The sequence below is a fragment of the Humulus lupulus genome, chromosome 3 (assembly GCF_963169125.1).
Source record: "Humulus lupulus chromosome 3, drHumLupu1.1, whole genome shotgun sequence".
Classification (NCBI taxonomy): Eukaryota; Viridiplantae; Streptophyta; class Magnoliopsida; order Rosales; family Cannabaceae; genus Humulus; species Humulus lupulus.
In genome coordinates, this window is record NC_084795.1 from 69,076,027 (window position 1) to 69,089,612 (window position 13,586).

General features: G+C 34.0%; 2 protein-coding genes and 1 pseudogene across 2 annotated transcripts; all 3 read right to left on the minus strand.

Moving 5' to 3' along the window:
- Window positions 1-580: 580 nt before the first annotated feature.
- Window positions 581-2,543, minus strand: LOC133824315 (pyrophosphate--fructose 6-phosphate 1-phosphotransferase subunit beta-like). The gene is made up of 7 exons (XM_062257193.1): window positions 2,486-2,543; window positions 2,222-2,275; window positions 2,024-2,130; window positions 1,657-1,762; window positions 923-986; window positions 713-799; window positions 581-624 (listed from the first exon to the last, which is right to left on the minus strand). The coding sequence occupies exons 1-7, from the start codon at window positions 2,540-2,542 to the stop codon at window positions 581-583; spliced, it is 519 nt and encodes a 172-aa protein (XP_062113177.1). The 5' UTR covers window position 2,543.
- A 2,671-nt stretch (window positions 2,544-5,214) lies between these two features.
- Window positions 5,215-6,249, minus strand: LOC133821180 (ureide permease 3-like). Its single transcript, XM_062253642.1, has 2 exons — window positions 5,766-6,249; window positions 5,215-5,405 (listed from the first exon to the last, which is right to left on the minus strand). Exons 1-2 carry the CDS (start codon window positions 5,993-5,995, stop codon window positions 5,291-5,293), a joined length of 345 nt encoding a protein of 114 aa, XP_062109626.1. The 5' UTR covers window positions 5,996-6,249; the 3' UTR covers window positions 5,215-5,290.
- A 1,084-nt stretch (window positions 6,250-7,333) lies between these two features.
- Window positions 7,334-12,973, minus strand: LOC133824316 (mediator of RNA polymerase II transcription subunit 15a-like; annotated as a pseudogene).
- Between the last annotated feature and the right edge of the window lie 613 nt (window positions 12,974-13,586).

Below are 13,586 nucleotides of genomic sequence, written 5' to 3' on the forward strand. Positions count from 1 at the left end.
AAAACAAAGATGTGTGATGTAGACAGTCGCTGTTTTAGTGTTTAAGACTGACTATTTAATAGATATCTACCTAGACAAACATCAACTACATAGCCAAGGTCCAAATATATAAATTTCACTGGAAAGAAAAGTAAATAACACAAGACTGACAAATGCAACTGAAAGGAATTTAGAAACATAACCAACCAAGGATAAAGGACGACTACCCAAAACAAAATACCAATTCGCTCTCACATCTAATTCTTTTGTTGCCTACTATACATGAAGCATCTTGGAGGCCAATCACATCTAATACCTTTCCTAATTGCAAAATAAAATAAAAAATAAAACTAAAACAAAAAATATAGAAAGAATATGCTGATATTGATGATTGTGCCACACTAATCCTTCTCATTTGCTGACATTTTACCATGTCATAGTAAATGGAGACATTTTACAAGATTGACCAATCAGCAAAAATAGATTTTAAGGTCACAGTAACTTAGTAATGCATACTGTCAATACTAATAATTCGAACCCAATGTGGACACACCTTTAACATAACGATACTGATTCTAAAAATAGAACCGACTAAACAAAATTAACTTTTCAAATTGTGTTCCATATCAAGACACTGCACCTTGTCTACATACCAGAACATCTATGTGCAACTGCATTTGTATAAATTTTAATCGAGCAGCTATACAAGGCAAGACAAGTCATTCAAAGGTACCTCTTCTCCAACAATTGTAATGTTTGGGAGTTTGCAAAGCACATTCAAGTGTTATGTGTGAAGCTGCACGCCCCATAAGTCGCACAACTGTAGTTGACAATTAAATTTCGTTAAGCACAGTAGAGTGCAAATCAAAAGATAAGATGGGTTAAAATGTAATCTAAAAGCTAAATCACTACATGTTCCATGACTTTCAACCAGCATACTTACAGTGATAATATTTTCCAGTTGATCTGGCATCTATCATGAGATTTCCAATCATTTCTGCATATATCTGAATAAAATGAAGTGCATCACATTATTATTAGTTTCCTTCAGTGTATTTGTTAGTTGCATATCATAGAAAGTGTCACGCTATTCATGCCAAGGAAAATCAGGCAGAACCAGACTTAGGCTAATCAAGTCAGTATTATATACATGATCCAATGAAGTATTTTTTTTTTTTTAATTTCTCAGGAAATAAACCTGTTAGAATAATAACTTTAACACCTAATTAGTTTTTTAAACAGGACAAGGTACATTGAATAATATACTTTATTTCATCAAACACAGCGTCACCAAACTTTCTTGCTAGTTATAGTTGATGGCCTACACAACAATTAACCAACTGATCTGCAAACAATTTTCTATGAGAAGTTCCTTCTCTTAACATGTAAAGGTTAATGCTTAAAGTAAATTCATAAGTTCATGACCATAATGAATTAGCAAGTAAATAAGATGATTCTAGGAATATAAATATAACTTAGTGGCAGTGAAAAAAAATGCTTCAACAAATAAAATTATCATCAGGTACATGGATAAAATTTTTAAGCTAGTGGGGTTCAAGTTCGTATCTGCTAAAAAATAAAGATTGCTGCTCCAAAATTTCCTACACGATATATGGAAAGGACCACAAAGAAATTTAAGGGTTCAAGTAATAAAAAATTTCTTTTAGTTGCAGTCACCTTGCAAGCAGTATCAAACCCAAAACTTATTGGGACTTCTTTGCATTTCAAGTCACCATCAATGGTTTTTGGACACCCAATCACCTGAGTTTTCAAATTCTTTCCCCTGGTTGAACAAAAGAAAAAAAAACCAAACTGTGTTAAACAAACCAACGAAACAGCGTTAAAGGCAAGACTCCTGTAACCCTGTCGAACTGTTAGATAAAGAATCCCTAAATTCTATTTGGATGGTTCCCATACACTGATACAAGCACGTAAAAAATAGATGGATTCATGGATTACATGAATGACATATGAAGACAAATTCAGGCAACAGTTCCATCTGCCAAGCAAGATTTTTCTAGAAAGAAAAAAATTAGTTATATACCTGAAATTCTCAGCAAGGAGGCAGGCATTTGTGTTAGAGTCATCCCCACCAATAACAAGAAGTCCATCCAAATCAAGCTTCGCGACAGTATCTGCAGCTTGTTGAAACTAAAAGGAAAATCCATTTTAACAATTTATTATGAACTTAATGTGTCAATAAAACTTAACATGAAACTGTGAAGAAAGAAAAAAAAGTCACCTGCTCTGGAGTTTCAATCTTATCTCTTCCACTACATATCATATCAAAACCACCCTGATAAAAGAAAATTTTCTCCAATCAAATACAATATCTTGGTTAAAATGCCAGCATCTGCATGTATGAATTTTGTATAAATCACTAGAATAGAATGGATGCGCTATATCTTCTGAGCAAATTAGAACACTCAGAAGCAGCTATCTTTACACATGATCATGGACCTCCACTGCATAAATGACAAAACCAAACCATAGTCCAAACTCTCACCTGGTTTCTGTACGGGTAAATATATTCTGGTGTAAGTTCCACATACTTGCCCTTCATGATTCCAACTGTACCTCACGCTCCTGCAAGTAATCTACCAGGAAGCACAGAATGAATGAACTCAACCATACTGGACACTATTAACTGCAAGAAAACGAATTATGATAACAAAAAATTCTCACCAAAAATTCCAGAAATGACATTGTGCCCTCCAGGTGCCTGGCCTCCCGACAAAACGACACCAATTTTCAACTTTTTCTGCGAATCGTTAGAGTCAGAATCGCTTGGCACCACCAAGGCAGATGGCTGGCCGAAAAGTTGAGGAAAAAGCTTTGCGATTTCATATGAAAGCATAAAAAGAAAAACACAACTACATGAAAACGAGAAGCCGCATAAATTTTTATTATTTTAAAAAAAATTGCTATGTTTTACTAAAACTAAGTCGAAACCTACAAATTTCTTGGTTTCCTAATTTAACTATTTTCCGGCAATTTTTCCATCAACCAAACAAAGATTGGAAGTGTTCGTAACAGATCATAGTGTACAAAACCAATTTAATCGACGAAAAACTGTGGATCCAATACCTGGATTGCCAGCCGCGGAACTAGGTGGTCCTTCGACGATCTTGAAGGGGTTTCTGAGCACGGTAGGGAGAGGGAGGGCGTGGTCGATGCGACTCGCCTGGACCTCGCTGTAGACGGAGGCAACTCGGCTGGCCGAAAAGTTGACTTCGTGAGGCAGAGATGAGACGAGAGAGACTTCGTGAGGCGGAGAGACGAGACGAGAGTGAGACTTCGTGAGGCGGAGAGGGCGGAGAGACGAGACGAGAGTGAGAGATGGAGGCTGAGAGAAATCTTTCGGGTAACTTAGATTTAGGGATTTTGGAAGATGAGACCAAAAATATAATTCATTTTGGCGCCTGAGGTTTATTCATGTGGCGCCAAAATATGTTCCGTGGGTTTTTAATCCCCCACCAATAATAGCACTTTTAAATATATGCTATTCTTTAATGTAATATATACTAAAAATTGTTGTAGTGGAATAAAAATGTCTGGATCATTAACCTGACATAGAAGTTATAAGTGTATACGCGAGCTAAAAGTGTATGGATTAATAACCAAACACGCGAGATAAAGATGTTTGCATTTAACCAGATTGAAAAAAATTATAAGTGTATGGATTACAAACAAAACACGAGCTAAATTAGTTTGGAACAAACCAGCTGAAACTAATCGATAAAAAAGTTGGAATAACAAATAAACAACCTACGAATTAAGTTGATTTCGAGGCTGGAAAATTTTGCAAAAATAAGTTTCAACCTCACAACCTCGAGGACCTACTCGAGGATGAGAAAAAGTGACTAGAAAAGCAAGATATAACCAAACTACAAAAAATTACATGCCATATAAGTACTTTCGAGTACATGGTAAAAGTAAGGTTCGACCTTGACAATAACGAGGCCAGACATGGATATATCGAGTAAACTGTGCATGAATGCATTGAAACTCGAGCTTAAATCCAACAAATGTGTTTGTACAAATAAAAAAACATAAAAGCAAGCCTTTAGTATAACATGCTTGAAATATTTCGACCCGGAAATGTAAATAAAAAATATTAAAGCAAAAGCTGAATGTAAAATCAAATGCATGAAGGTTTTCGAGCAAGAAAATCGTGTGCATAAAGATTAAAATTACTGTCTAAATAATAAAGAAATAGCTCTAAAGCAAGCTATGTATTGTCTTTGCCCCAAGGGCATATATATAAAATGAGTTACAAAAAATAATGTGACACAACCCATGATTCCACACTTATGGAGTCGGCACCTTCTCCCCAGCCGTTCCTGATGCTCCCACGATCTCTTCGGCCTCGAGCCTGGCGTCTTCCTCATCAAGGCAAGCCTGCCATCTATAGATGAACTCGGCCTCCAAGGTGTCTAGGAAGCTTGTATCGAGCTCGGGGTTGTTCACCCAGATTCGATTCATCGCCATATCAACGACATGATCCTTCTTAGCCTTGATCTTCTAGGACACTACAAGACAAAATGCTTTTAATAACACCAAAAATGTGTTATCAAAACATACCATAACACTTTATGATGTGTTAAGACCGACTATGTTATCGTAAGTCAGGGTACTTTACATAACACTTTATCATTGTTATACAGATGTGTTATTATACTGTCAACGATAACACACTTTCTGTGTTATTTTAATAAATAGATAAGTGTTTAATTATATTATTTATAGTCGATTATATAACACATTTCAATACTTATAAATTTGTGTTTTACTACACTTTAGTATAACACATTATTTGTGTTATATAATAATGTTTGCATAACAAAATTCTTTACTTATAAAAAGTGTTATTGTAATAGATATTATAACACATTTTTCGTATTATTTTAATATTTAGATAAGTTTAAATTCTCATTATATATTCATTTATATAACACTAATTTATTCTATTATATTTTAATTTTTTTTATATAATTAAAATTAGCTTTCTAATATATACGAGCATCATCAAATGAACTTGATTTTCAAATAACAAAAAGTAAAAACATTCAACATTATATTAACAATCCACAAATTAGTTTATAACATTCAACACTGTCATCAACAACAAAATATTCTTAAAGTATTCAAGTAGTCTTAAATATTCAACATATAAGCCTTGAATGATGATTTCGGTAAGTCCAGCACAGGGTAGTAAAGGAATGTGATGTGAGGATTATAGCAAGGACAAAACAAGATACTGAGAAGTAAAAGAATGCAGTGTAGACAACCAAGTGAGGAACCCCATCTTTCAATGTATGCCATTGATCATTTGTTGCCAAGTTGAATGTTGGTGAGAATAGAGAAAAGCAAACACCAGCAAAGAAACATATGGACAGTCCAATGAGAGTGCTTTTCCCAAACACCTGTAGCAAGAGTTATAATTATTAAATGTGATAGAGAATCTGAGATGTTTGGATTTGAATGTCAGGTGATGAACGTCCAAATATTGTTGTGTAGTATTTTTGCAACACAAGATTATCACTTTTCATCTAAATGTGAGAATTTTAATTGATTTTCCATACTAAAAATTATTGTCTTTTACAGTGCCATCTATAGTGGTACAGCTAGTTTTCTGCTCATTCTCATTATCCTTAAGTGCACCATCAAACAAAACAATTAAGCAAAAATTGCATCACTCAACAAGCTCGATGATTTTATTTTTAAAAATGAATGAAAACAAGATAATTCTTTGATAACCTTAACATTTATTGAATGAAACATACCCCTCTTTAGATGAAAAACCTTCAAGCTTTTCTTTATTATCAGCTGCATTAGATGAGTGGACAGTAGAAGCAAGGCAAACTACAACCAAGAAGCAGCCAACGCCAGGGAAAAGGATCTTGACTCTATTAATTCTATTGTCTAAAAAGTAATTCGAGGTTGTTCCGTCACCATTAAAGATCGCAACAGAAGCAAAAAATTCAGTATCTATAAGAGCAACATAGACAAACATCAATATTTAGAAATGGTCAGAGAGAGAGAGAATGAAAGAAAGGACCTATAACAACTGTTATGCTTGCAGTGATCACTTCTGTGACTGATAAGCCAACAAAAGCCCAAGCATACTGAGTTGAGAGATTTCCAAGGCTAAGTACCACCCCTCCTGCCATTGCAAACATCACAGAAGGCCAATTATCCTGCACCAATCACCCTAACATGAATCGAAACCAAATACATACAATACAATACAATACAACTCCATTATGGCAAACAGATGAAATTTTCATTATGCTATGTTCCTTATCACTGGTCTCTCCAAATAGCACCACATTCATCAAAGAGAATAGAGAATGAATGAAGTAAACTTTATCTAAATATATGCAAGTGTTGAATATTTGTGATTCAACACTTGTAATGAGCTAAAAAATATAATCAATACTGAATTAATCATGAGAAGGAGCAGCCAAAAGAATTATATAAAAAAAGAAGAGGAAAAACAAAAAAGAATGGATTCTAGACATGTCTCATAATAATTGGACCTTTTTATTAAACTTCATGGAGACAAGACTGTCACAATTAAATTGTCTAGCAATATTTTTATCTCATTTTCTTATCTAACTTTTAGCTTCTAGCTTCTATAAAAATAAATTGTAATGGTTAAAATAACATAATGTTTCTGCTCAAATTTTGTTTTTGAAGAATAAATTGTCTCAACCAAAAGATAGTTAACATGCATGCCAGAAAAATAGCATAAGAAAACTGAATTAAATTTAGACTTGCTCTTTGGCTAATTGATGTAAAAGATTCTATGAAGGATGGGTGGAAAATTGGCAACCATACGAACAGAGGAAATGATCTACATAGAATTTTTATGAACTTAGAAGGTAATGTTCTAGATTCTTTGTATCCACAACACCTTACTTTAATGAAGGTTTTGGTAGGCTATTCTAAACACCACATAAATCACAGCTACACAAGTATTAAAAATAAAGGTTGAAAATTTTAATGAAAGCCCAAGAGCCTAATTAGTCTCACTAGGAGTCCTAATCCTGATGCTAACTAATTAGACTCCTTAACTACATATAAAACTATCTTGAGTGGTCTTATGAAGTAATGCATTGACTATGCAGTGAGTAGACACAATTTAACCATGTAAGAGAATCTACTAAAAACTATCAGAAACAATATGAATAAAAGCAGTATAAACTCCAGCTAAAAAATTGATTTTTATCGGATTAAAGTATGAAAATTCATTAACAAGATATGAATCAAAATGCTGCATTAATAAATGGAAATTCACACAAATATAAGTTCAGAGGCAATAAAATTAACTTCAATTACATAAGAGATCAATAGCCCAGAAAAAAAACCATATTAAGCAATTACGGTGACTAAAATCGAAATTATACTGATACCCAGGTGAAACGTTTGCAAGAAAAATTCAAAATCGAAACTTTGAATCAAATTATTGCTTTTCGCTCACACAACTAACTACTGTGGCGAATTCTTGTCAAAATTAGTTGAGATACCGACATTATGCACCCGTAGACGGTATGTTTTTCCTGTTCAAGACAAAGTTACAATGAGATTGACAGCCTACCTTCATAAATCAATTTAACAATCATAACTAAACCTTACATAGCCAAAAAGATAAACGAAAAAAGAGGCATACTATTTTCATTTATATTCAAAGAATTGAGCTTGGAGAAGTTTCATTTTCATTTATATTCAGCCAAATTGGAATATGAAGGTTCTTATGTCACAAATAGCTTTTCAATCTACATTTTTCTGAACAAAAAGTTCTCCAAGAGATACACATCAACTATCACAACATCAACTGAAAACTTTTCCGTGTTATTTGAGAGGATTTGGTGTGATTTTTCCTTTACCTGGCTTCCACTGGAAATACGTCCAATAATATTGGGGAACAGTTGGGATAATTTGTGGGGACAAGCAACCTTAATGGCTGTATTGGAGACTGCAAAACATTAAAAGAACAGTCAACACATAAAATACTACATATGGGTGATAAAATCCCTTCATCATTCTTGAGAACCCACCATCTGTGCTGAAGCATATTGCAATTTCATGTTTGGACTGAGTGCCACGGCGCTGAAAGAGCACTTGACAATGGTCCCTTCACCTCCTTCAGCAGCAGCTGCTACAACACTTGATTCCTCACTAATATCAATAACAGTGTCAATAAGATGCTGATTTATTTCCCTAATTTCGTCTTTAAGAGCATGAATTGCCTGCAACAAGATCACCATAGTCACTTCATAGGTATAAGTTTCTGAATGGATATGATAAAATGAACTCTCAGCACAACACACTCATAATAAGCATATCTTTATGTGTCTCAGTATATGCTATCAGAAAGACACCAAAATCACTTCCACTATCAGTCAAGTGACTAAATCAGATCTAAGATTGAGCTGAATGTCAAACATGGATCTTTGAAGCTAGAACCATGTTTAAAATAGGTCCTATTCATACAAACATCCATTTCAGCAAAAGACAAATACCTCTAACTTACACCTCTTGATACCAAATGTTGCAGTTGACTCTAGTTCTGATATTTCCGAATCATTAATACTACTGGTTGATGATACGACATTTAAGGGCATGGCACTAGTGTAGCGCTTCATTTTCCTTGTCCCGTTAGTTCCGTTGTGGCTCATGAAATTTCTTACCTATAAACGACAGTTTGTCATAGCAACTAAATCCTCACCAACTGCAGCTCTAGATCCATTGCCGAGAGCTGATCCTGCAAACCTATCAACCATGCTGAAAACAGAGCCAATGTCCCTGATAGAAGCACTCAATGCCTTAGGTGACATAGATTTTACCTAGAAACCAGAGATTATTATAAATCATTAACCAACAACAAATGAGGAACCACCAAAAATGAATACATTATCAAGTGAAAGGAAAAAGCAATGACTAACCGCTTTCATTAAATGATCGAGTGGCTGTTCTGTAATGAGAACGTACCTGCTGTAATTTGCTAGCAATTTTTTGATACAATTCATGAGGTTCAGGTAAGTACAGTTCCTTCATTGTTTTGATTTGCCGACAAATGAAAAACAAAACAGTTAACTTTAACTTTTTCAGGTGCCGATAACTTAAATTAACATGCTTCAGTCAGCTACATAGTACATGCTTTTATGAAATATAATAACAACCATAATTTCTGCTCGTTTTTTTATCCTCCAAATCAGATCTTTATAGTTTATTACTGCATGTATGTTTCACATTCTTGGTCATCCACAATTATCTTAATTACTTCCATAACATCTACACAATCCTAGCTTGATAGGTGGAATCAGTTTAATGAACAAGTCATATTACCTTCTGGTAAACCTCTTCTTGCCAATCAACTCCACTCGCATGTCCAGTTGTAGCTGAATCGATAGATGCTGCAAAAGGATGTTCACATAATATAATATGAGAAATGCAAAATTGCTAATTATAGAAACCTTTAAAACAATGCAAAACTATACAAGGCAACAACATACTTGATGATGTCTCTAGAAGAGGTCTCTGTGGTTGATATAACTGCTTTTGCTGATCAATTACATTGTGACCTGATGGTTGAAGCCTTATTTCACGTTGTATTTGGTTTGGCTGTTGTTGTAAACCCAACTATTGCTGCATCTGTGGCTATGACTGAATCTGTGACACAATTTGCTGTTGTGGTTATTGTGCTTGAGATGGAAGCAAATTAGATCCACTCTGTTGTAATTGTTGCTGCATTGGAACTTTGGATTGTTGTTGTCGCATGTGCACAGAGTGCTGATTAGTTTGCATGCTTGAGTTACCAGTCTGAGTTCCATGCAGCTGCTGTTGTAACCCGTTACTTTGGGGGCCTAATTGTTGTTGTTGATGCAAAATTACCAGGCATATTTTGACTTAAGCTTGTGGGAGGAAGAAGAGTAGATGATACACTGGAAGAACTTTGAACAACAGCAGAATTCTAAACATTCTGAGATAGTAGTTGTTGTCGAGTTTGGCCCTGATTAGATGACAATGGAATTACAAGTGATTGCCCTTGATTGTGTACTTGAGGTGGCATGACAACAGATCTTGTCCAAGCAAAACTTCTATCAGGGATAATTTGAAATAATGAGCATTTATGTTCCCCCATTACATCCCTACCAATGCAGATGTAAAAAAAATTATATTTTTCTGATAGCTGACCCCACGAGAATGAGTCATGATCCTCTAACTACCAAATTAAGCTCCTAAGAGCTATTATATAACTACATACATAACTTCTCCACATGCCAAAGTAAAGCATAAAATTTGGAAGAGGATGGAACAAAATAGAATTTGATTGAAATATGCATTTTGTATCCCTTAAGAAACACATTTTTTTGGCTTCCATTTAACAACACATTGTTATACCTGGATCTGTGGTTCTGCTATTAGTGGGGTTGGATGGCAAAGGGTTGGATACATTATTGTTCTGAGACTTATTCTCCATTGACAACATCTTCAGTGAAATTTTTCGTAAATAATCAGACTGTAACAATCATAAACAAATGCCAATTAGGAGGGAGCAACATACATAAAAATCGTTCATGTACAAGGACACAAAACATTAACATGTAAACATAAGTACATCTATTGCAGATTGGATATTTTTTAGATAAGGGAATTTAAGTTTAAATCCCTAATTAATCTGTTTCCTATATTTTAGGGTTGTTAGCCTCAGATATCTAACTGGTTGTTTGATAGTACGTGTAACCTAATGTCAGCCTATGTGTGTGTGTCTCTCTCTATATATAGATAAATCCTATTATGCGATTATCATGATATTAAGCAATAAATCAGCCTTTATCCATCTATAACATCATGTCAGCATTCAATGCAAGTAATACATATAGGTGACTGAGGAAAAAAAAGGAAAAGGAAGGTGATCAGAAATATGGAAGTACCTGGCTTGTGGCAGCACTGTAAATCTATTCCTCAAACCTTTCAGCAATTTTCTTTAGTTCAAGAAATCCATCTTGACCCGAGAATGGGAGATGCTTTTTCAAAGTATCCATTCTTGCGGTAAATACATCAGATTACATATGTCAGTGAAAATGACCCTTTCATATATTTTTTACAATAAGATAAATTTTGAAGATGGAAACTTCATAAAGAATAAAATCAAACTATTAAGGGCTTGATTTTTGTTTTTGTTTTATTTTTCTTAAAAATAAAAATACTAAAAAGTGGAAGTTTTCCTTGAAAGTTTACTTTGATATCTTGTTTGGTCTTTTGTATTTATGAAAATTATTAGAATAATTTCCAAAAAGAGATAAACATGTTACTATATGCATAGTAAATAAAGATTTCCAATCATGTTTCCTATCTTTTAAAATTGAAAATGAACACAAGTTTTTTATTTTTATTTTATTTAATCAATCCAATCAAGCCCTAAGTGGTTAAGGTACAACTGAATATTTTCCATTAACAAGGCATCTCTTGTTTCAAAAGACACTTACATCTTGTTGACAATTCGTTGTCTCGAATCGTGTTGCAGCTGAGTTCTCCAATCAGTATTGTCTATCATGGGTTCACCACCTTGAATAGATCTCCAATTATTGTTGTCCATGCTGAAAATACTCTGAGTTTGTTTGGCACAGAGAATTAGTTTAGATTATGTTGGACTGGATTTGAAATAAAGTAAAATTTATTGTATAATGCAAGTCAATTAATACTAATCCAAAAGCATGAACTTTTATTGTTATCCATGCAACTCTTGACCTAATAATGCAACATGGCAATATGCAGCAGTTGAAAAGTAATAAATATACAATAACACAGGGGAAATGGAAAAACAACCACATTCTCGTATAAACATGTTAACAAACACTTGAAAGGCAAATAAAAATATCTTACATTGTTGGTTTTCCTGCCACGTAACATATGATCATTTCAGATTTGAAACTATACATTTTCTTAGATCACAGTCTGTGAGTCATTTTAACAAATACATATTGAAATCTCAAAATAAGAAACATGACAAAATTTATCTCAAAAGTTGACCACAAAATTCCGAATCATCACAAATCAAAATGTACTTTTCCAAACACCTCAAATAAAGTCCCAGGAGCAAATAACATCAAATATATTTAAAAAATTAAAAATTAAAGAGCACAAAGAAAAATGGAAAATCTAAAATCCCATAAGCTACTATCCAAGCAACACCATCATGTCTCAAATTTGACCATTCCACAATTCTTCGAAACTCTTACGACTTCATATTGAAATCTCTTCTCGGCCATACAAGAAAGATCAACGATGAGGTATGAAAGTAGCTCACATATTTATGGAGGTATCAGTACATAAACTCATATAAGGAAAACTAAACTATAAACGCAAGCTCCCAAAATGGAGCTGGCAATAATAAAAAGTTTGAGCCTTCCAAAAATGAAGAGAGCAATAGACCCAAATTTTATGGATATCTTTGATCATGAATTGATTTGAGGGAGAGAAAGAAACTAAGATTTCCCTAAAGCCAATTTTGACACAAAAATGGGACAGAAAAATGAAAATAAACTAAGAAGAGAAAGAAAAATCCATAGCCAACCTGATTTGCAAAGGGTAGAAGAAAAAAATTATGAGTAGAGCAGCGTCGAGATGGACACTGACAAACGACGAACGAGGGGACTAAGAAGGCTGGTGTGGGCCGTGAGATGGATTTGATTTCGGGGAAAAATAATATGAAGATAACTAGGGTTAGTAACCCGAATTTCATAAATCAATTCCCAAATTATGCATGTTAATATAAAAAGTTAATAATAATAAAAAACCCAAATAAAAATAAAAATTCCAGATAAGTATTTAAGTGCATGAAAATCTACTCAAACATCTCAGCTTGGAAAAGAAAAAGAGTCGTATATATTTTTGAGAGAGTAGAAGCAACCTCTAACGATTTCTTCGAGTTTGGTGTAGAAGCTTCCTCAAAATTTAGTTATCATGTCCAAAGCGAAGACTTAACAGAACAAATTAAATCAAAATTACAGAGGATCAAACCCTAAAGCAAATCATCAAAATCATTCTAAATGAATCCAAAAGGAAAATTCAATAACAACAAAATAAAGTAAACAGAATTGATGAGATGAGATTAAAACACTAACCTTGCCGAGGTTTTTTTGGCACGGAGAATTAGTTAAGATTATGTTGGACTGGATTCGAAATAAAGTACAATGTCAAAAACCCACTTGAAAAACAAAGCTTGCGCAGAGAAGAACTGAAAATGTCGAACTTGAAAATGGGTATTCATACACATTTACATGAAGAGAGGAAAACGTACCTGGGCAAGCTTAATCATCCTCCTCCTGGGTAGATTGGTCGAGAAACGAAGAGAGAGAGAGAGAGGGGGTAAACACAGAGAAACAAGAGAGAGAGAGGGGAATCGGGGACCGACTGGGACCGTGTGAAAATGGGTTTTTTTCTTTCTTTTTTTTGGTCAATTGGGACCGTGTGAAAATTTTTGGGGGGCTGGGAAAATTAGGCGCCAAATTGCAATAAGTCCTGCCTATATACATATACACTCATATATATTATAATACTTTTTTAAAAGTGTTAAATTTTTGTGTTATGGAAAT